Source organism: Pungitius pungitius, chromosome 4 (genome assembly GCF_949316345.1).
Source record: "Pungitius pungitius chromosome 4, fPunPun2.1, whole genome shotgun sequence".
Taxonomy (NCBI): Eukaryota; Metazoa; Chordata; class Actinopteri; order Perciformes; family Gasterosteidae; genus Pungitius; species Pungitius pungitius.
In genome coordinates, this window is record NC_084903.1 from 1,060,444 (window position 1) to 1,084,607 (window position 24,164).

At 45.7% G+C, this 24,164-nt stretch overlaps 1 protein-coding gene across 2 annotated transcripts; it reads left to right on the forward strand.

Annotated features, from left to right (window-relative positions):
• The first annotated feature begins 2,977 nt into the window (after positions 1 to 2,977).
• Positions 2,978 to 23,543, forward strand: LOC119196856 (leucine-rich repeat-containing protein 49). Of its 2 annotated transcripts, XM_037452723.2 has the most exons (17): positions 2,978 to 3,259; positions 3,363 to 3,419; positions 3,510 to 3,552; positions 3,802 to 3,904; positions 5,396 to 5,599; positions 6,288 to 6,354; positions 8,519 to 8,662; positions 11,457 to 11,518; positions 13,105 to 13,252; positions 14,807 to 14,890; positions 16,085 to 16,254; positions 16,465 to 16,560; positions 19,048 to 19,282; positions 19,404 to 19,589; positions 20,285 to 20,394; positions 21,720 to 21,873; positions 22,810 to 23,543. In XM_037452723.2, exons 1-17 carry the CDS (start codon positions 3,173 to 3,175, stop codon positions 23,023 to 23,025), a joined length of 2,166 nt encoding a protein of 721 aa, XP_037308620.2. In that variant the 5' UTR covers positions 2,978 to 3,172; the 3' UTR covers positions 23,026 to 23,543. The 2 variants fall into 2 exon arrangements, with proteins under 2 accessions (XP_037308620.2, XP_062418057.1); XM_062562073.1 differs by lacking the exon at positions 2,978 to 3,259 and having other exon boundaries at positions 3,357 to 3,419; positions 3,869 to 3,904.
• The last annotated feature ends 621 nt before the right edge of the window (positions 23,544 to 24,164 follow it).

Genomic DNA, 24,164 nt, shown 5'->3' on the forward strand with positions numbered 1-24,164 from the left:
GCAGAAGCCTTTCTCTCTTTTGTCTTTGCCGGGCTTGATATTATTGACACAGTGTGACCTGGCAGATGGAAGGGTGCCATGGCATCCAATCTGTTTCCCCATTTTTCTCTATTTCTTATTCCTTCGTGAGAAACACTGCAATACATGGGGGATGGTTGTCGAGGCTGGGAGGAAACACTTGCAACCCCCCCATCTCTGGCAGCCAAACCGAGGGAAATTTAGACATTTTTTATAATCACAGATGCTATTCATTACAATCAAAATAAGAAAATAACACATAAAGGCAACAAATCTTGTGCTGCTGATACTTTCTCTGGTGTACCCCGGGTTACTGGGGAAATGGGTTACTGGAGCACGTAAGCGTACAATGAAACTGTCATTCTTTGTGAGTGTTAAGCCAGCGTTACAACTATCCGTGTTACATGAATGAAGAACTGGAGTAATCCATATTTCCATCAGTCTTGTGTGCTGGTCTGGTTTGACAAATATAAAAATGAGAATGCGTTTTCTGTGGTGACATCTAAAGGTCCTCTCTCAGTCATGCTGTGTCGCTGCCGACAAATCAGCCATGCTGCTGCAATTACACCATGTTTATTTTTTCATTTCTCTTTCCAAAAAGAATGCCAGTGTGGAGTTTTTTCCTACAACGAACAATATATATCTTTATTTCTTTGATGTATATCCAACACAGACTAATCCAAAACAAAGTCATTTACATTTTCATTCCTCCATGTAGCCCAAGCAAAAAGCAAAGAGATATCTATCTATACATGACTGGAATTGAATTGTACTTTAGTCAAAATGGCCTGTCATACAAACTGTTGATGATCACCCCCATAATATGTGTCAGCCTTTGCCTCGTGAATAGATTGTGACAGGCAGTGTGTGGGATGTCCTTTCGATGAATATGGACCTGTGTTCTCTGAGCAACCGCTCATTACTGAGTGAAAAGGCTGACAATACAGAATCCCAATCTACTTCTTCCCATTTGGTGTTCTGTGGTGTTACTGGCTCAGATTAAATGAGTGGTCACCTGACTTATTTTGTAAAGGAAGCAAACAAAGAGGATCGAGGAGGATCAGAAGACCATGGCATTACAAAGAATTCATTATATATATAACAATATGAATATACATGAATTATTGCAGTATATATACATATATATGTATAACTTATACACATATGTACGTTTTGTCATTAAAGGAAAAGGCACAGGGGCTCTCATGGTGGCTCTCTTCTGTTGGGTATGACAGCAAAGACATGGCTGTGACTCACTTGCTCAGATGCTTTGGAATTCTCCCCATTACCACCTATACATATTTACCATACACATGATAAATGGTCCGTACTTGTGTAGCGCTCGTCTTGTCTTGCCAGCACTCAGAGCGCTTTGACACTACATGTCGGCATTCTCTCCCATTTGTTCCTGTCTTGCCCCGAGGACACACAAACATGGATTAGCGGACCCGGGGATCGAACCGCCAATCCTCTTACTGGACCACCGCTCTACCACCGATCTGACCCTGAACCAGAGTCGGCAACACATGCGCACACACACACACACACACACACACACACACACACACACACACACGCATGCATAATTACGAGAATGAATAAGCAAAGATAATTCCAAGGTATCTAAGCAATGCGAAGTGACTCACTGTCATGTCTTTGCCGACACCTCTTACTGGAACAGAGCCCTCATTAGTGTAATTTGTTGCCCCTGTGCCTTTTACTCTAATAGCAAAATGTGCGCTGTGAGAGAGCTCTGTCGTCAATGTTCGTGTGCTCATTATCGTAGCAATTTCTTGCCCCGGCGGCGTTATACTCATTTAATCCAGACTGCTGAGTGCAACTAAAGTCAAAATGAAATGTTGACAAGGGCAGGTACAAGTAATTGCTTGCTTTTTGAGGTGTTTTATTTTAATCATGTTTAAAATGAGGCTGTGACAAAGGGCAAGATAAAGCCTCTCTGCCAGCAAGATGTTTTGTCGGACAGTGTTACCCAGTGGGCTGTAGTCGCCTTATATTCAGGCATTTATTTAAAACACCGTCAGTATGCCCATGTCCATTATTTATTCTAATTATGAAATGATTACTCTTGTTTATCTGTGTTGCTAGAAAACAAGGACTTCACCCACACCTTAAAGGTAAATGCGACTGACGATAGCAGAGGCCACAAGTGTTTACTTAGGCCACTGTGTACATCACAACATTTGTTTGCTCTGTCGTAGGTGTATTCCGATAGGGCGTCTGAGATTGGCTGCTGGGCCTTTGACTTGTTTATCTGAGGATGAACCTCCGTGTGATGTACAGTGGGTATGTTAGGAGCTGTGGGCCCTTGATGCAAGTAGGCTTCATCTGTCAGGCACAGTCCACACAGAAAAATACGGCCTGATCCCATTCTCATCCTGATGGACTCACAGACCTCGATGCTCTCCTGCTAACTCCGTGGGGGTTTAGTTCTGGCACACCACCGAGTGTTTGAGGGCTCTCAGGCAGACATGTTGAGCCCTTTATGAACCCTTTCGCTAAGTCTGCATTGGATGCAGACTTTGCCCCAAGGGAATTACCTACAAGTCATTGCAATGTGATGTTAAGAATCGGATAACGAGTGAAAGCATTGAGACGTAAAATAAGGCAAACAAAATATTAAAATCTATAAATTTATACACCCCCCACATGAAATCAGTCAATATTTAATAACTATTCAATTTCGTCATTCAAGCTATTGTGACAAAAACAGTATAACCTTATTTTAAATTACCTCTCATGTAAAGAGGAACGAAACTCCAATCAGATTTGAACATGTCAAATAAGTACCCTCAGTTGTAAATCATACTTTTTGATATTGTCATGGTGCTGTCCCATTCATAACTACACCTTACCGGTCCTCGTATAGTTTCCCTACGGAGGGCTTTTTAGTGACACCGGAAGTGAGCGTTACTTAGCAACCCTGTCGTTGCCTCGGCAACAAGGCATGACTCCGAAAGAAGTTTGTTGCGTCTGATGAATATCGGTTTTCGATCACAAATCTTTGCTTTTTTATGACTGTGTCAATTTAAATCGCGTATTCTTATTGAAATATTCGTAAAGGTAAAGTTAATAACGCGAATAAAAGTTTTTTTGCAAAGTTTGTGTTAGCAAACATTGCCGACAACCAACATAAATGGAGTCGGAGCGAGTTGAGGGCCGAGCCACGCGATCTCAAAAACACGACAGAGTCCACGGGAGATGGGGGTCTCTCACTCCCATGGTAAATACCAAATTTGTAATGGGTTAAACATGTATAGTAAAGCAAGCTTAACATTAGCTTTACTGTTAATGTGCGCGTAGATAAAAGTGTTTTTTCCCCCCAGGTCAACAGCTGCAAGCTGCACCTCGCTAGTGCCAAGTCGACGAGAGTCCAGAAGACGGTGAGTCGTGTCAAAGAACATGTAAGACAAGACTTGTGCTGAATGTCCTGAACTCTGCTCCATTGAGTGCTTTTCCATTGTACATTACAGACTGACTCTGAAGGAGAAAAGAACACGCCTCCGTACAACCCAGGTGAGATCACAACACTCCTTTACTCTTTATTCTTTGCCTCCAATTAGTAAAAGAGTTTTTCACACTTTGTTCTCTCTGCAGAGAACAGGTGGCCTTCGGTGCCATCACCTACTGACTCTCCAGATATATATCGGAAAATATTAAGGAATTATAAAACTAATTGTATTGCTGAATCGTGTGCTCTATTATTGTGTAGTACACAATGCACTTTTATTTAATGTATGCTGAACTGTTTATTGTCTATATCAGATTGTTCTGGAGGATTTAAATACAATGCAGTCCCTGGTTTTCCCTTTCCTCGATCCTCCTGTGACAGTTTTGCATCCAGTTTTCAACGAATCGACATGGACAGGTACTTCTGGGCTCTTTTATATTTAAATAAATACTTTTTCCTAACAGATTATGGGCAGTGGCAGTCCTACGGATCTTTACTTGCATTGTTGTTCTTGAGCCTCTGTTGTTTTTTGTGTCACAGTGGCACAGTATTCACAGAAGAAGGAATGGCACTTTCACTTAAATAGCAAGCTCTCCAGATTGCCACAAGGGAGCAGCAACGTCCCTTTAAAGACCCACCTCTTGTCTCAGAGAAGTACAATGAGATGTTAAATCAGTAATTTTCGTAATAAAATCCCATTTCTTAAAGTTAAGTTAAGTCCCTCACCGACCCCCTCCTGGACCCCCTGCAGTTCGCCTACAGAGCCAACAGGTCTGTAGACGATGCTGTCAACATGGCCCTCCACTTCGTCCTCCAGCATCTGGACTCCCCAGGAACCTACGCCAGGATCCTGTTTGTGGACTTCAGCTCTGCCTTCAACACCATCATCCTGTCTCTGCTGCAGGACAAACTTTCTCAGCTGCACGTGCCCGACTCCACCTGCAAGTGGATCACTGACTTCCTGTCCGACAGGAAGCAGCACGTCAAGCTGGGGAGACACGTCTCTGCCTAACGGTCCATCAGCACCGGTTCCCCCCAAGGCTGCGTTCTTTCCCCTCTGCTCTTCTCACTGTAAACCAACAACTGCACCTCCAGTCACCAGTCCGTCAAGCTCCTGAAGTTTGCTGATGACACCACCCTCATTGGACTGATCTCTGGTGGGAGTCTGACCATCTGGTGATGTGGTGCAGCCAGAACAACCTGGAGCTCAACGCCGTGAAGACAGTGGAGATGGTCGTGGACTTCAGGAAGCTGAACATCAGCTCCATCACCAACAAGGCTCAGCAGAGGATGTTCTTCCTGAGGCAGCTGGTGCACTTCTACACGGCCTTCATGGAGTCCATCCTCTGCTCCTCCATCACCGTGTGGTACGCTGCAGCCACAGCCAAGGACAAGGGCAGGTTGCAGCGTGTCATCCGCTCTGCAGAGAAGGTGATTGGCTGCAATCTGCCGTCTCTCCACGACTTGTTTGCTTCTCGGACTCTGGAGCAGCCAGAAAGATTGTAGCTGACCCCTCTGACCCTGGACATGAACTGTTTGTGCCCCTTCCATCCAGCAGGAGGCTAAGGTCCATCAGGACTAAGACCTCCCGCCACACCAACAGTTTCTTCCCTTTGGCAGTCGGGCTCATCAACAGAGCCGGGTCCCCCCATGACTGACTCTTTACTCTCTACATGTACATACACTTATTTTTATTTATATTTTAAACTTAACTAACCCATAGCTTTAGATTACTAACCCAAATCATTATATTCTATTACATTTTTATTTTATTTGTGCACTATGTAGTCTGTTGTCCAATGGATGATTCATGATTCCTAAAATACAGCCACTGTGTCCGGAAAAGAAGTCTTGAATTGTAGTGAACTGGCAAATTCATGCAAAAACTGTTCTTTTACACATTTCCAGGCGCTGTCTGGAAGAATGCCCCCAGCTGGGCATTATGGATGAACTGCAGCTTCTCAACCTCCAGCACAATCAAATTACGGTGATCCGGCATCTGTCATATCTGCAACATCTCGTTTTCCTGAACCTCTATGACAATCACATCTCTGGAATGACTGGCATTGAATCGCTGAGATCTTTACGGATCCTTAATCTGGGGAAGAACAGGTGAGCCGCCATCCTTAAAACCACCGTGAGAATGTCAAACCGAATTGCTTCTACACAATTTATATCTAAGGTAATCAAGCACATGCTGGAGGGCAGGTGACATCGCAAAGACATGCATGTGAATATATTTGCATACAAATTGTTCTTTAATTTAACATCTTGTGATCTTTGGTTTAATGTCAAATGAAAGTACCTTATAGGTTGTTAAAGACATTGCGTCGTTTGCATGTAAGGTTTATTATACATGCCAATACAGTGCCTGGCAACTCGGGCCCAGTTTTTTTCGTGGAGCATTCAGGATGTTAGCAATCTGTAATACAAAATCAGCGTGAACAACATAAAGACCTTTCAGACAACGTATTGTCTAATTTCTCTATTTATCTTTTCTGTCCTCTTTTCTCCATGTGGTTGTGGAAGAGTAAAGAATGACGCTGATTTAGGTTTCCATTGTCCCTCTTTGAGGGAATCCAGCCTTTTATTCTAAGGTGACATTTGATCTTAGAAATTCAGTACACTAGTGTATGCTCGGTTTCTGGGAATGTAACCTTTTAATACGCCTCTTGGCTGTCCTTTGCTTGGTACCTGTTCAATACACACACACACACACACACACACACACACACGCAGATACACACCATTTTTCATTGGTTTGTCTTAACGCATGGGCAAATACAATGTCACTTCTCAGAATCCGGGAGATTTGCTGCTTGGGAAGCCTGTCCAGACTGAACATCCTGGATTTGCATGACAATCAGGTACTGCTCATTCCGTAAACCACAGGTGTGTTCGCTCTTGGTCACTCAGCTGCGTGTCCTCTAACGGCACATCTCTATTTTGTGATGTTAAGCGGGAGTGAATACATAGGCCGGCTCTGATGGTCTATTCAGAGCCATTGTTGCAACCACTTGTTTAACACCTCTCAAATAGTGCAGCAAATGGATTGAACTAAAAAAGTCCTTCTCCGTTTGATATGAAACTCTGGTGGGTGTTTGGACACAATTGTAACCTACTGGTTATTACACTACTCCCACATCCATTTCCTCAGTGGCCTCAGCATAGTTCGTCCAACAACCCTTTCTGTGTTTTCACCATGGGAAATATCCATGGGCTGAAGCTGATTTATACTGGTCTCCAATTCATTTGAGTCCGTAACTGTTATCGGGGGCTGCTTGTTAAGCCTCCCCAAAAGGACTCTGACTCGCTCACCTCCTGTGCGTGTCAGAGGGGGATATTTGCAGCTCCTGGACAGAAAGATGGAATGGAGCGGTTACCTTTGGATGAATTAGTGTTTGGCCAGCATGCCGCCCATGTCCCTCCTCAGAGAGCTGGTCAGGCCTTCCAGTCGCTCTGATGTTTGCTTCCCTTTGAATCAGCAGGCTCACTATCCAACAACTGCTCACTGTGCTGTTCTGTCCGAAGGCTCTTTGTGGCTACGAATCTCTGTGAACTATTATGAAAATGAGTGAATTATTCAATCTCTATACATGGTTTTGTACAGGCTTTGGTAATGAGAGTTGGGAGCAGAGTTCCTTTGTTCCATTTCGGACGGGTTGCTTTTCCCTTACCGGCCTCTAACTTTTACACCGAGTGAGAACCGAGTGAGGTCTGCGAGGGAATCGATGGCTTAATGGATTCAAATAATGGGGAGGTGGAGGTGGTGGTGGTGGTGTGTAACACCAGCTGCTCGCCCCGCTTCCTTTTTTAACCGCAAGCGGCATCTCCCGTCTTCCTCCCACCTTCCAGCAGCGAGGCTCGCCGCTCCCATCCAAAGGGAGACATTCTCTTTGGGAGCGTGATTGTGACGCACACTTGGCCCTCGGTGACCAAGTGCCGAGCTTACAATGTGACCTGACAATGTCGGATATCCAACCTCTAGTTGGGCGCTGGTGTTTTTTTCCACTCGAGCGGTTTGTCTTGAGAGAAAGCCCTGAGGGGTTTGTAAAACAAAGGGGGAAGCATCACAGAGCTGCAGAGGTTTGTTTGCGCCCGTGTCCACGGTGGAAATAATGACACCCAGACATAATTCAGTTTGACTTCATCACTCATGTGTGGTAATCACAGCACTTTGGGTTGAGGCCAAGCTGGAACGGAGACTCCTCACGAGTACAATCTGTAACACTTTGCTGTCATTGACGACCCCTCCAGCACAAGGTCTTGGCACATTATTAAGTCTTTTCTTCCGGTGTTTAAAGGGAAAGTTCTATCCCAAATCCAAACCATATACTAGCACCAAAAAAAAACATTTACTGCTTCACATTCATGCCTTTTCCATCCTGATATTTGGACCACACAAGCATTCCTCTCTAACCTGTTAGGGGCCATTGTCCCATTAATGTGTGTGATGAATGAGCGTGAAAGGCCTTTCAGCGCAGCGGGATGATCTCACATTGCACGCGTCGGCAGATTTCGACCAGGTTGAGTTGATGGCCTATTGTTTGTCGTCATCCACCTGTAAACGCACACCCACACTTGGGCATGTGTCAGAAAAAGCACAAAAGTTGCACTCCCTGGGTTTTTTTCTGAACGTTTGAATAAATATCTGCCAGTGTGAACGTCTTCAAACAAGACATCAGAAAAAAGCACATTGTCCTTTTCTGTTGATCTGTGTATTTTTTTTTATACGTCTTCAGCTGTTACCCATATAAGACATCTCGGACTGTCTGGGAGTGCTGTGCTAACTTGTCCAAAGCCCAAGAACTTTTGCGCTGCCTGCCTCAGGCATCCGCAAGGAAAGTGGAGCCGACTGAAGTTTGCACCCAAATACATTAACCAAATGAACTCTAAATAGATTTGAACCATCTTTCCCCTTTTAGTCACGCTCTGCCAGCCCCACCTCAAATCTGTCGGTCTGTCTATACGTGGAATATCGTTATCTATAAACACCACATGTGCAATATTTTCGACTGTGCTTCCACCCAGATCTGCAGGATAGACAACGTGTCCCACCTGAGCGAGCTGCAGGCGTTGAACCTGGCGGGAAACGGCATATCCAAAGTGGAAAACCTGCTGGGCCTGGACTGTTTGACTGAACTCAACCTGCGACACAACAGGGTCTCAGCACTGGTGAAGTGTGGGGGGGGAGGGATCCTTTTTCCTTATTAGCGGCAGCAAAGCTTTTATTTCACTGCATGCTTCTGCACAATTCTACTCCTTTTATATACAGTTAAAGACACAAACTGTTCACACAATCTCCTTTTCAACCAAGACCGTAGCTATTGCTGCCCTTTTCTCTTCTGTTTTCTTTCAACTCAGAGTGCTAGCAGGTGTTGGACATATCGAACAAATCGTATGTTGAATCCCTGACGACTGAGAGAACAAGCAGCATGCTCCTGCTTTCATCTTCATGTTGCTCCTTCGGCCCGCGGCGTGGTTATTTTTTCCCCGGGATCACATGTGGCAGTTTTCAATAACACAAAATAACAAACAGTGACACAACATCAATAGAATCTTTTGTGTGGGTCTGTAGTGAAATGTATCCCTGTGCCGTTACCTAGGGAGACATTGCTTGTTACCCGCAACCCCCCTCTGACTTTCTGGCGCAGTGAAATAGAAACTTGATATTCTTAACGTGGAGATTTCCCCCCCTCCGGGTTTCTTTTTCTTTATCAGACAAACAGCGCATGCCAAAACAGGCCTCTTCATTTGTATGCAAATCCGCTAAGCTGTTTCCTGCTTCTAGAAAATAAGGACTTGATTCCAACATTGTGCCCATCACTCACCCTGACCCCCACACAAGGATTTGACATTGATTTGCACTCATGGAAGCCTCTGCTTTTGTGAAGTGAAGCAAATATAGAAGTGCCTTGAACTTGCATACTCTCTAATGGCCTTTAGGGGGCGACACCTGCTTTCGCAAAAAGGAGTCACGTTGTAATGAAGTCAATGAGAAAGTGTGCTTCACTTGATTTGGTACCTCAGTAGACATTATAAACATCATTTTAAAGCCTCTATAATATGTCCATATGGAGAAAATACTGAACTTGCAGCTTCATAACCACAGTCCACAAGCCAATGGGGGACGCCACGTTCATCCACTTCTGATATCCAGTCTATAGTTTACACTTGCTGGCAGGTGGGTCTTTCCAATGAGAAATGTTGTGTCAGTCGGTAAGTGAGGCACTTAACATTTGTTTGGGAGAGTTGTGTAGTCAGCAGGAGCATTGACATGACAGAGCAGAAAGGCTTCAGAGGCAGACTGGCCAGTTTTATCCCCACATGCTGGTCTGGGGTCAGTAAGGAGTCAGGCATCACTATCATCGATATTTATCACATCGGATTTGGTTACATTACATTATTTTCCCATTTGTAACATACTTTGTTCTACCTTTTTTATACTCTTTGGGGATCATCAAATTGCTGAGTAAAGTGTCAATAATTCTGAATTAGCAAACATATTATTTTAATCGTGCAATCATCAGAATATGGAGCGAAGAACATATAAAAGCTTTATTTAAAAAAAACGACCCTTTAGAAAATAACACAACAATAATTAAGCAGAGTCTCACCAGATGTGCATGCATTACGCACGATTGATGTACAGCACATCAGCTCAATGGTGACGTCATTGTGTCTGAGACGAGGCTGCTCTATTTAGTCTCAGACATCCACGCACGCACTGAGACACTGTGAGTGTGCTGGAAGCTTCAGCTAACATGACTGGCAGTTTGTATTCTTTAAGGAAGAAAAGATGTACGGTGAAACATTACGTAATGTAACATAACATTTCAAAAAAGTCCCTACACATTCCTGCTCTCAGTGCAAACTATGTTACAGTTCAATACGTTGACTGTGCTGTTGAAGCATAATTCGGGTCTCTGTCAATGGAAATAAACCATGTTTGCATAGAGCTCACAAATCAGACATTCCCTGCCATATATTGCCATTGTATGCTAAGATCTCACCAGATAAAACCATACCGGGCAGATGATCACATGACACGCACTCTCCACACAAAGAACTATCACAGATCTCGCTCTCTCATTGTTGCCAGCTGTGCTCACATAGAGGTGCGCGTTCACAGCGTTGGGTCGAATGTGGTACAGTAAGGGACAGGCGGACGGGGCTGTGTGCTGCAGTGCTGCACCGTGTTCTGCCCGCGGAGCTACAGGCTCATCTCTGGAGCTCTGGAGGCGGTGGCTGCAGTGCAGGGGGAGGAGGGGTGGAGGGTTGCTGACGCAGCTCATTTGGACTGCTCCTGGGTTCTGGGAGTCTTCAAGCATCGCTTGGCCATCCACACACACACACACACACACACACACACACACACACACATGCAGCATCTGATTAGCTGGAGTATCATCTACATCTTGCCAGCCGGCCAGCTGCTGCTCCTTACCCCCCCCCCCCCCCCCACTCAATTCTGCATTGATTTACTCTGCCTGCCCAATAAGAAAACATCCCCCCTCACCCTCAGCCAGTTCCGCTCTATGCACCCAAAATATTGTTCTCGCTTGACGCGCTGTGTGTGTGTTCTTGTGCGTCTGTGTTCTGGTGGCATCTCAAGTTTGTCCTCCTGCAGCAGCCGATGTCTGCATTAGCGCAGCGCACCCTCTCTCTCTCTCCCCATCCCCCTTTCCTCATCATGCCCCCCCCCCTCTCTCTGTCTCTCTCTCTGCCCCTCCTCTCCATGTGCAGACAAGGCTGCGCGCGTGTGTGTGTGTGTGTATGCGTGCGCAGGATTGGATGGGGATGCTGTGTGCTGGAGTCAGGCAGAGCTGCAGGGTGACCGAGGGAATGGAGATGGATACGGAGCCCTGACGACAGCGGCGATGCAGTGTCCTCCTCCACAGCGCTGTCTACTCCTCGCATCCCTCCGTCTCTCACCCTCCCCTGTCCCTCTCTCTCGTTCTCCCTCTAGACCGAGGTGGACCGCTTGCCCCGCTTGCAGCGCCTCTTTCTCAGCTGCAACAACATCGGCAGGTAAGCGCCGGTGCGGCTTGGCCCGGACCAGCATGCTGCAGGCAGGAGAAACTTCTATTTGACATAGATATCATGGATGTGTTCTTATTGTCAGCAATTGGCTGTTATCTAAAAAGAAGCAGCATTTACACACTTTGTAAAGATGTCACAGACTTCCGTCCCCACTGAATACGGCTGCCTTAAGGAGCGGCCCTGTGTGTGTGTGGTTATTCAGGGCGGTGACAGTGTTCATTAGCCTCCCTGACCATGGTCACCTTGTGCCATGATAGATCTGACCTGACGTCTCTTCGAGTGTCTGCAGCATTCTGACATCGGGATTTCTTCATCATGATGATTATGATGAAGAAATAGGCGGGCAAAGAAAAACTAGTCTATATTTGTATTCTTCTTCATCACACAATAGGTCAAACTGTTTGTAATGTGTGATTGCTCAGCAAAATCTTCTTCTTCTTCTTCATGACACCATTATGACCTTTTGGTAGAGGGCGTTTTGATCCAAACTACTTGAATGGATGCCCACCAGGCAGTGTGTAGAGATTGTTGTGCTGATGGTCTTTTGCTAGGTAGAAGGACAGAACACAATGGGCTCCTTGGTGCAGTAACTGGGGAACGTCGTTTGCAATTATCACTTCACGGGGAACTTCATCTTTTTCTTCGGGCTGCTACTTGGTAAATCTGGTTCACCAGGCAGAAATACTCATGAGAAGTCAATGAGGAAACGGGTGCCGCTCAACCACGCCCCACAATATAACAATATATAAGTAATAACGCTATAAGTTCTCCTATGTAACAGCACAACGTATTGTACATGCATGGTGTTAATGCATAGCTTTCTGTGGGTAATAGGCAGATCATCTCACACCTATAGTATGTTCCAGTGCAGAAGAGAGGTCAACCCCAAATGGGAGTTGTGACATTTTTGCATTGCAAATGTTAAACTCTAACATAACAAAACTCTAAACTCTTCTAATCTACACATTTCCGCATAATTAAATTTTATATAAAGAAAGGAATAACACAATTTAGTAACATTATTGCATTTATTAAAAACATATTTCATTTGTCAATTTAGTGTAGGTTAACTATTAATTAGTTATTAGCTGACTATTGAACAGGTGCACTTAGAGGTTCGTTGCCTGCCCCTCTTTTGCATGCAATGGAACCCAGTAGCACAGTCAAGTGTTTCCAGGCACATGATTCATCAAGGTTGTTATCGGGAATTAGCAGTGAGATTTATTGATCCCCACTGTGGGTTTTTCCCCGTCTTTATTTGCCACGGGGTAATATATACAGCGTGCCGGGTTTTTATTTCTTTTCATTGCCCCCCCCCTGAGTAATGCCGAGCTGCCAGTGTGCCCGGCTATTTTTCACATTTTTCATGTCTGGTTTTAGCTCGACTCCATTCTGTCAATGCAGATCAAAGATGGAGAGAATAAAATAATCAAAACACAAAGTAGGTTTGGGGAAATTTGTAAAGACCTTCCCAAAAGTAGCAAGGTCATTGTGTCTCTTTATTATGGAGCTAGTGTCTATTTTTGTGCAACCCTTTCTTTCAAAGACACATATTTGTTCTCCTTTGTGTCTAGTTTGGATCAGCTCGCCTGCCTTGCACAGTCGCGCTCCCTTTCCGAGCTCACACTGGATGGGAACCCTGTAGCCCTGGAGACATGGTACAAGCAGGCCGTCCTACGCTGTGTGCTTCATCTCAAACAGCTGGACATGAAGCGCATCACAGTAAGGCCGAAATGTGTGTGTGTGTGTGTGTGTGTGTTCCCCTGACCACAAGGCTGTGGCTGTAGATATAGTTCATTGTTCCTTTTCAGAATACCTCTGTCTTTCATTCCCCACATTGCTTTGCATCTTTTATTTTACATTATCAAACATATTAGACAACAGAGAGGAAAACTTGAAGCTGTAAAAGCCTCACAACTGGCCCTCCCCTTTTGTGCTGCTGTCTGAGCAAATGCTCCCGAACGCGCTGCACGTGCCGAGTTCTTTATTTTGATTTTACTGCTCAAAGCAACACCACGGTGAAACCTTCATCTGCGGTCTCCTATTGCCTCTCTATGCGGGAATCTCCAAGCTCCTGAACACACTCATTAGCCATTCGTTTTCATTCATAATATTCCTCGGGTGTCTTTTAGAGTCAAATCCTGCATCGACGACTAAACTTCAAACTTCAAGCCAAGCGTTTACAACGCACGCTACGTTTTCCGTTAAACAAAACAATGATTATCCTCCAGCATAAACACAAAGTCGGCGTATTTAGGAAGCATGCCAGCGAAGTGCTACAGTGATCAGCAATGCTTTTTAGAGGCTGTCAAGCAGGGAGAACCCAGGTCTCAGCTTGCACTTAAAAAAGGAATCTAAAAGTACCACACACCTTGCCCTCAGAACCCGCTGGTGAGATGTAAAAGTAAAAAATGATCATCCCACTGTTTTTACTTGAATTTAAAAATATGTGTGCTCCTCGACCGGTTTGGCAAGTTTCACCATCTCCAGGGCCCTTGAACTCCTGTAGATGTAAAAAAAACAGATGTGGGGCTGACCTGGTTGTAGTCACTGAAGATCAAAATTTTCCCCTCAAACCGTTTTGCACTCTGCTATCTACAGTCAGATCAGATTATTATTGAGAGATAAAATAAGAGCTTGTAAATGAGGAGATACAGCACTAATTGCTGGAGCTTTGGTGAAAGGATAATAAATGCTGTTTGTGTCCATTTCCAGCGAGGAAATATGAAAACTCCACTTGTTTTACAGTTATCAACTGAACATATAATCCAACTCGATTAAGCAGGCACCTCTACATTCATTACATATAGAAAATAGAGGTTCAATGTTTTAAATTGAATAGAAATACAGTAGTTGACTGAGGTCTTAATAGTCAAATGATGAAGTGGTGAGAGGGGGGCCTCACGTGTTCATGTGCCTCCCCTGGTGACTGAACTCCAGTGAGGCTACTGTGTTGCCACCATTGATCCGGCTGAAGCGTCTCTGCTTGCTCGACACAGACAGCCAAATATCCCCCAGCTCACGGCTGGCGCGCTCAGATTCCGTTGGCAGCGTTGCATTCTGGGAGCTTTGGCCAAACAGCTGGACCCGGTTGATCCGAGACACAAAATCAGACGGATAATCCTGTGATGCAGCTGGCTGCATCCCCCCCCCATCCTCCCGCTGTGGAGGACAGGCCTGTTCCTAGCGGCGTCTTTTGTGCCTCCTCTCTCCTCTGAATAATTCAGAACTCATGAATGGAGCGGCACTCTGATGGCACAAGCGATCTTTTTTCAGGACGAGGATCGGCGCATGGCTGGTGTGCAGGCTCGAAAAGAGGAGGAGAAGAAGAGGGAGAGCCACAAGCAGACCATTCATAAGGTACCGGTCTGATGCGATTAGCTCCTGTCGCCGTTGTCAGGCTGGATTTAGAGCTGGAACATGTGGCCTACATCTACTAGAATAGATTTACAGGTGTACTCTCAACCAACGGTGCCATTTGTATCACGTTGGGTTCTATTAGTGGATGGGGCTATTTACAGTACAATACCAGAACTACTACAGACTGTATTTCTGATGAGAGATGTAGTTGTAGTTTGTATACAGTATGAGTCAGCTTCAGGACATTTGCATGTCCAGGTAAAGGTCAGGTTCAAGTGTGTATTTGGACAATAGCAATCCCTTAATGTGACTATTAAAATATCTTCAATGAGAAAGCCCTTCATGGCCAGCATCATGCTCTGGATTAGCTTTTTACTTTGTCTCTTCTAACTTATGGGTCTTTTGATCGTCGATAAACACTTTCAAAGGTATTAACAACATCAGTATTTCCCAATGAATGTTATATTTGGGAACAATGTCAACAGGGAGGAGCACTGTCCACAGTGGTACTGTGTCCGTAAAGGGGTCATGTTTCTTTAAATGGCTGCAGAGGCATTGCTCAGGCATTTGTATTGCAGTGAGCTACGTTTGTGTGAGCACAAAAGTACACATCGTCTGTGCTCCTGCTGGCTCTGCCCTGCAGTGGTGTCTTTCAGCTGTGAGGCGGTCTCTGTGGGGAACGCATTGTCTTCCAGTAACCCAACTCCCGTTAATCCCTGGTGTTGAGGAAACATTGCACTGAATGCCGCAGCCAAGGGTTCGTGAAGGGGAAGGATGCGCCATGATTGATACTGACTCACCCGTGCTTCGGGGAGTGGCACATTCCGTAAACCGAGTGCATCGAAACTGCAGCTTGGCCGGCAAAGAACAATTCAAAGACCGCAAATCAGCAGAACTAATCTCTCTTGCAGGGTCTCTCACTTGTATTGCTGCTGCTGCAGTTAAACGAAAATGCCGCTGTAACAAGAGAGTATAAATATAACCAACACATGCATATACAATTTCAGATATGCGATATGTGCAAGTCAGGCCAGTAAGCAGTTTTTTTTAACAATATACCTCAGGGACCTCCATTAGCTTAGAATAAGCCTTCTGTGTTTTACCCAAGAAAACTGTCACTTGACATTGTGTGTGTGTGTGTGTGTGTGTTTGTGTGTGTTTGTGTGGATGTGTGGATGTGTGGTGCCCATCTAGGAGAAGCGGCGTCTGGCGATCCGTAATGCAGCGCAGCAGTGGGGGGGCACCAGGGCCTGCCTGGAACTGCCACCAACCAACGGTGCTAAAGAAGAGGTCAGTCCGGAGAGCAGCCCCGCCCACAGCCCCGCCCAGACCAATGGCCTCGAACCCTCTCCAGATGAACCAAGGTACGCACCACATCAGACTGTACACAGTGTAGATGACCACATACGACGTACTTACACACTTATTTGGGGCATCTTGATTTACAATCAATAAAGAGTCGATAAGAATTCAGCAGATTTAAAACAGAAAGTCTATTGTTAGCTTGGCTTTACAGGTTCTTTAAAGAATAGTTTGCTGTGTTGCTGAGTTCTCGTTCTGTTTTGTCTCATCAGACGGGTAAGCCCCGGTTCAGGACCAGAGCGGCCGTCGGCGGGAACGGAGAGCAGACTCCGCATCAACAGCCGCCCAAACAGCCCCCGGGATCCCAAGTAAGACAAACATGGATGAGTGTGCACTCTGTAGACTGGATGAAATGTGGACGTAGCCTCTGTCCCGTCATTTGGCTTCTGAAGTGGCTCTGGCCGTCATGTATATGTATATATTATGGGAAAGGAGGTGGATTAATGATGGCGCCGAAGCAGGTCCGGGTGACACAACAGAGCAGACGACCCCACACCTGTCACTCAAAGCGACATAACCCTAAATTATGCCTAGCTTTAAGCATAAGCATAATTTAAACGAAAATTGTATTGAAAACCTGGATGTATTGTAAATTTGAATAAAGGATCCGTTTGTTTAAATTGGGAAAAGGAGCTATAGAATAGAAGTTCCCCTCATGCAATCTTGCTCTTTCATAAATAGTCTTAAGCATCAAAGTGACCCCTTACCTTGCTTTGGGTGTCTGGCTGCTTCTGAGCTCTGTGATCTCACCGGTACAATCACGCACGTGCACGTGCACGTGCACGAGCAAGATACCCAAAGGTCCTTTTCTTCTTCTGCTCTCTACAACAGGATGCTGGAGGTGCTCTAAATCAACAGTCCCCACAGAGTTTAATGTGAGTGCGGGGCTCTGATATACTCTCCTGCACAGACTGTGATCCAGGTCTGGCTGAGTTATGAGGGGGGGGGACTGGGATGAAAGTGGGGGAGGACTGTTTATGTTTCAAAGACGTCATTTTCCTTCCTGAACCAGGATCTAAAAATGTTCTCTTTATGACTTCAGTCATTTGGCTTAACGGGTTATGGGGATAAACAACAACTCACGCAAACCAGTATGCCACTATTTTTTCAGACGGGACTTGTGTTGGACAACAGAATAACAAGGGACTTTACACACACTGGCACCACCAGTTACTGGGAAGCAATATCTGTTTCTAAAATGCCATGTGATAAATGCTTTAAAAACCTAGAAATATGAACCTGGAATAGCTTATTTTAAAAGTTGTCCGGCACATTGTATTCCAGGCTACGCCAGGAATGGAAAAATGCCAATGTGGAGCACACAGGGGCAGGTGATGGATGACATTTTTGAAGCCTGTGAGTCAACACTTTTGCCTCAATGTCGTCACGCATCAGGTCCACGTGGGCTCGCGCGAGGAGGGTTAATTCTTTTCACCCTAAAGGAAAAGCGCACCGTTGCATTGCAGGTCAACCACTCTGCTACTTCTCCAGAATCTCAAGGGATTCTTGGTTTCCCGTTAAGGTCAGGCGCTGGACGTGGCACATCTGGATGTGCTCAGTGACAGGCAGTGAGGCAGGGGCAACCTCTTAGTGCATGAGTGTTTGTCAAGCTGGAGATTGGGTTCTGTTTTGTTAACTGCAAGACTGCTAATGTGAACCTGCCTCTCTGAGGTAAACGTGTTCAGTTTGTTGTGAGATTTCAGAAACACCTACTTTTTCAGGAAGGCTACCTTTGCTGCCTGTATTCTTAGCATCATTGGGTTGCGACTCACTGGCCTTTTTGCCATTTGTGCTTTAGTTTGGCACTTTTAAAGGTTCAGCTGGGACTCTGAACAGGCGCTTCTGAAGGTTCATTCATGAATTATCATCACAATGGTGTGAGAGAAGCTACACACACACTTTACAAAACACACTGTGTAACAGTTTGCAGTACTTGGCACCCGTTAAGGCAAACATCTGATTCCGCCCTTTGTCAGTAACTGCTACTTGAAGCTTTCCCACTCTTTTTAACTGTGAAAAGAGTGATGTTTCTCGTGTGTCACCCTTCCACACAGTATTCAGGCAAATGGCGCCATGCGTGAATCCCAAGCCACTTCTTTGGAGGGGGATTAAGTTGTTGAGAGATGTCCCCTTTTTAAAAACTGGGGTGGGATTAAGTGAAACAGCCCTAATGGAATTAGAGTGTTAATGGAACAGAACACAATACAAAAAAAATGTATGTAAAAAAAGATGAAAATGATGGATGAATTTCAGCGGGAGAATTTGCCGGTGTGGTTTTTATGACTGAAAGTAGAGCTCTCTTCCTTTTCTTTTGTCAATGACTCTCCCACACACCTCTCAAACACACAGTTTCTAAAAAACATCTGTCTGAACAAGAATCTTGGATTCCAGTTCTGGAATCAAAGGATTAGTCTCTTGCCTTTAAATGTCGTGAGGGTGTGAATTGAGAATAGGGCTGAAGTGATCAGCGTCTAGAAGCCATCCGATGCCCCGGCCAGAAGCCTTTCTGCCGACCCAGAGGGCTGAGCCGGGCCGGGGGGGACTAAGTGACCCTGGGGCTGGGTCAGATGCTCCACTCCCACGAGTCTCTTATCAGGGAGGGGCACTTCAGCCGCCATTAAGGAGAATAGAAAGCGATCAGGAGACGAGAAGGCGTCCGCAGAGATGACGCTTCTTACACCTTTTAGCACAATGCTTCTAACCCGGAGATATGCTGCAATGCAATCATAATGTATTGCGTTCAGCGTATCAAGACTGGTTTACAAATGTTTTTTGTGTGTGTTTTTGTCCGGCAGGCTGGTGGAGGCGGGGAGCTGCAGTGTTCAGAGCTTGTCCCTCTCCGACAGCCACCTGGCGGAGCTGGACGGGGACACCCTGCGTCTGTTTGGACCCGGAGCCCTGGAGGCCCTGGAGAGGGGCTGGGGAGTCCAGACCGCTGGCGCCGTCACTGTAATCGCCTTCCGCTACATCAACTTCAACGCCATACTACCAACACTGCCGCGAATAAGGGTCAAGTTCCCCAACCTGTCGGTGAGGGCGCGGGCCGCGCTCCTTAGTGGCCGTACATTAGGACACCATTATTAAGTGTGGAAATGAAAACAGACAGACACAAATACAGTACAGAGAGTAGCTTTTGTTGCTTCTGCTGCAGCACCTGATCTTCCTGGAAGCCAACATCGGCCGCCTGGCCCAGCTGGCGGGCCTGGCTCAGGTGAGGCGTCTCGACCAGCTGACCATCCACCCGGATGGCAACCCCGTGGTCAGCCTGTCTCTGTGGCGCTCCTTCGCCGTGTACCGCCTCAACCACCTCAACCTGCAGAGGATCAACGGCCAGGAGGTGAGCTCGTGAATAAGGCCTCCCCTCTGCTGTATGCCGACTTCGTCAGAGGCACATATAGAAACCAATAACAGGTATTACTCTGAATGAAGAGTCCCCAAATGGGAAATGAGACAAAATGTGTTTTGAGATGCTATTTTAGAAGCAAAATATTGTCAAATTGGAGAATCAGCTTGTGTATCTGAGCACTTCTGAGCATATTAATGAGTCAAATTTGTTTCATAGCTCCATAGCCGGAAAGCAAATAAGTATATTCCTCAAAATGTTTCCCATCTTTTCCTTTGCTCTTCCCAACCTTGTTTTATGGGGCTGTTTTTCCTGGAATGATTTATGGCACCTGAAGACTTAGCCTCTAAATCATCTTTTAAGATATAGTGATGCAGTAAAGAGTTGCGAGTACAGTTTTTACTGTAGCTTTTGACACAATGGTTCACCCGAACCAGCATTAAGACAGCAAGAAACACACATCATTGCAAAGAGCGCAGCCTCATCGGCCCATTGGCCCGACACAGCTATGGAATGCTTTGAGCTGTTGAGGGTTGAGAGAGAGGACTGAAGCAGCACCTCTTAGCAGGAGCAAGGCAGCCAGGCCAGCTGCTAATGTGACTCTCTCTGAGTGCTCCATTCATTCATAAAAAATAACTCTTACCATTGTGTTTTCACATATGGATGCACACCTCTGGTTTGTTCCTTAGGTGACCATGAACGATGTGATCGCCGCGGAGCGTGTGTTCGGCACGCTGGGTCACATAGCGGCCACCGAAACGCCGCGTTGCCGCCTCCTCCTTCTGCTCGAGGAGTCCAGGTGAGAACCTGATCTTGCGCGGTTCACCGCAACAGAACGTTAACCACAATCTAATGATGGGTGTGCGCCTTGTCCTGTGTATGCATTTGAACATGGCAGGAATGTGTGGATTAATAACGTGTGTGCGTGTATAGAAGTGTGTGTGTGTGTGTGTATGTGTGTGTGTGTGTGTGTGTGTGTGTGTGTGTGTGTGTGTGTGTGTGTGTGAGACAGAAAGACGGAGCCTGGCACCAAGGAGCCATGGGAAGGAGACTGTGTGTCTCAGGGTAAAAGGGTGGGTTTTTGGCTCTCTGACACAAACATTCTTCCCTCTCCACAGCCAGAAATCTCTCCAGGTCTGTCCCTCCTAATGAAAAACTTCACGCACGAGAACTTTTATTTTTTAATGGTGTCCCAGCTTCTGGAAGCCCAAAGGTCAAGTGTCACTGCTCCTCTGAAAGATTGGGAGATTACCAGATTCAATAATCTGACTGTGTTAGAAGTCTGTATTACATGTGGCCCGCTAGAAAATGCCATTTGTTGTTGAGCAGAACACAAGTCCAGTCCCATCACCTGACTTTTCCTCCTCCTGGATATCTATTAGCAAACTAGCAGACCTAATTCATGCATAGTTAATGATAACGTGGATAAATAGTACACAAACTGAACCCATGTGGAATCCAAAGCCGAATAAAACGCAAATAAAATAATCCAAATAAACATATGCAACGTGTAATCCATTGGTATAGGGTTTTGGTCCCTTGTAAAAAAGATAATATGAAGGAACAAAGGAAAAACTTATGTGGATGATAGCGTTGCTTTACTAATGCTAGCTTTCAGGAGGGACGAATGTACACACTATAATGCTTAATGCTTCTGTTTGCTCCGGATCTTATTCCTCCGCATGATGTCTGACTGACACGCACACATGGGTTTTGACACACACACACACACACGCACACACACACACACACACACACACACACACACACACACACACACACACACACACACACACACACACACACACACACACACACACTTTACAAACCGATCTTATCCTATGTGGAATTTTTGCCTCCAGCCTTCTCTCAAAGGACTATTTCAGCACCCTGGCACTGGCCCGTGGAACATGTCGGTGCAGTAGTGAACCACATGAGAGTTCATTCAGACAGCTACATTTGGTGCATCTTACCTCCCTTTAAAATCCTCTATAGTTTTCATAAGAGCACAAGTGAAAAGAAATTGCAAATATCTATTGAAATATGAGGGTTTGATCCTAAGATGGTATTAGATGTTGCTCCCCGGGTGTCTGTGTGACTCACGCTTCTCTCTTCACCTCGAAGGAAGCGCCAGCTGCAGTTCCTGTTGGAGGGGCGTGGCCGGCGGGCAGGACTGAGTCCGGAGGAGCTGCGGGACAACGGGAAGCTGGTGGGAGAAGGCCTGAGCAGAGCGCTGTTCAACTACCCGAGCAGAGACAGCAGCGCAGAGAGCCCGGAGGTCAGATGCCTTCTGCTCTACAGCGTTAGTTAATTCATGGATGAAGAGCGGGTCCCACATGAATCCATTCGTCTGCAAAAGCCAACACGGCGATGTAGAGTCGTGGAGTGATTTACGCCCCGCCTTGACTTAACACTAACTTTTAGTGGTTTCCAGGCTGGAGGCATGACTAGTTGTTGTCATAACATGGAAGTGTGGTTGCCTCTTTTTGCCACCATATTCATTGAGTAATTAAGATGTTTTGCAGTAGCAGTCGGTGTTCCAGCTCCTGCTGTTCACACGTCATTACGTCACCGTGCTTGTGACGCTTTGACCATCAGGGCTCGTCTCACTTATCGTGTTGTTGTTCCTGCTTTGCAGTACGATTTTCCATCCAGCTCAAATATGATGAGATACTTTGCTTGCATCGACTTCGAAAATGGGCTTTTTTCTGTTTTCCACATGTTGGTGATGTTGGAGGGCTAGTCATCACGAATCAAGCGCACCATCAGACTGCACAAACTCCCATCCTGTAGAGTTGGTGTGTGCGATGATTTTAACACATTTCATTTATCTTTCTGTGCTGTTATGTTGTGCTTAAAAGGCCACGCAATCACAAAACGTTTTTTTCTGTTAAAGTTTATTCACCGCAAGTCATCAAGAGCAAAGCAGTTCAAAGTTATTCCACATCTCTTTAAGACATGTCTTCAGGACAGGATCTTGGTATTTGACTGGTTTATGGTATATTTTGATGCTGTTATCATATAGTACCATATTATTTTGGTAACATAATACTGTGCTTTCATACTGCACTGAAACACTGTCCACAGGGTCCATATCCTGTTACAGCAGCTGTGCTTAACATGGGAATGTGATAGCTTAAATTCTGATGCATCTCATTAACTTTCTCACCACCGCACCTTTATGCCCTTTCACCATGTTCTCCCGTTTTCACAGGAGGGCAGTGTGGAGTCATCTGATCGCGCCGCCATGGTGGAGCAGTACCTCCAGGAGTTGGTCCAAAGGGCGTCCGACACCAATCTGAAGGGCGAGGCCCTGCACAAGCTCTGGCCCTCCATGTTTGCAGAGATGGTGCGGGACTGCGTGTTGGAGATGAGGGACCGCGCAGCCTTCCGGCAAGCCAGCCTCGCTAAGCTCTCTGAGACCAAGTGACGAGGAGCGGAGCGTCGCACACATAGGGGGCACCTTGCAACTCATTCATCTAACTCCTCATCACTCAGTAACTTATCACCGAGCAGCAGTTGTATCATTCCTTTGAAAAAGAAAGGTCTATTTCCCAAAAGAGCGTGTAGCTCCGTAAGAAGGAGGGTTTTAGAGGAATTATGACCAAGAATGTAAATTTCCACGAAAAGACAATCTGTTGGATTCTTGGATGCTTGAAAAGTGAAAGTCTTGAGTCACAGTGCATTGTGGCCCCCTAAAGAAAGCTGCACTTTCTGAATGACCCCCCTTCCCCCTAAGTGTCATCAGCTGAAAAAGACCTGTGTCTCTTTTGTCGAGACCATCGAGTGATTCTTTTTCTGTGGCTTAAATAACGTTTCATGCATCGCCCCCTCTCTCTTTCTCCCGCCAGCTGTATAAAAAGACACGAACAACAAGACCAAGGACTTTTTCTTTGTTTACCACTGATTTTGTGTATTGTACTTAGAATTAAAATATTCTTTACTATTGCTCTCTTTTTCTTAGTCTTAAATCAGCGGTTTCATTGAGCCCACCTCAACAAATATGTTCAGGCTCAAGTTCATCTTTTCTGCTTCGGCTCTTGTCTTCACCTTGAAGGACATTATCAACCACCAGGAGACCGTGGGTCGCCCACGGGGCACAGGTTCTGTGTGTGTCTGTGTGTGTGTGTGTGTGTGTGTGGGCTAGCTCTAGCAGGTCCAGTAACCGTGAAGAGGCCTCTGGGTAGTGTGAGCTCGGACTGGAATGTCCCCGAAGGCGTTTATCACCACCTGTTCCTGGTCCCAGCACTTAAACACCCCCATGGGGAATTCTTTTAACCGTTTCCTTTAATCAGGCATGTTGAAGGGGAGCAAAGCACCGACCCGCAGCAGGCGCACGTCAATGCCATGGCATCCAATATAGTTCAATCATAGCTTAGTACTTATTCAAAGGTTATCAATAGCTCTCAAAGAATGATTTCTTCTTTTTATTTATCTGAATAAATCTGTCATACAGCTGGTACACAGTCTGGAGGGAGGGAATTTCTTGCTTGACAAACGTGTATATGTATATATATATGTATATGTATATATATATATATAAATTAAACAAACAGTGACACTGTGAAT

Coding starts and splice junctions, on each gene's coding strand:
- LOC119196856 (XM_037452723.2), top strand. CDS start 3,173: ATGGAGTCGGAGCGAGTTGAGGGCCGAGCCACGCGATCTCAAAAACAC. Junction 5,600..6,287: donor CTTAATCTGGGGAAGAACAG/GTGAGCCGCCAT, acceptor GTCACTTCTCAG/AATCCGGGAGATTTGCTGCT. Junction 21,874..22,809: donor GCAGCGCAGAGAGCCCGGAG/GTCAGATGCCTT, acceptor CCGTTTTCACAG/GAGGGCAGTGTGGAGTCATC.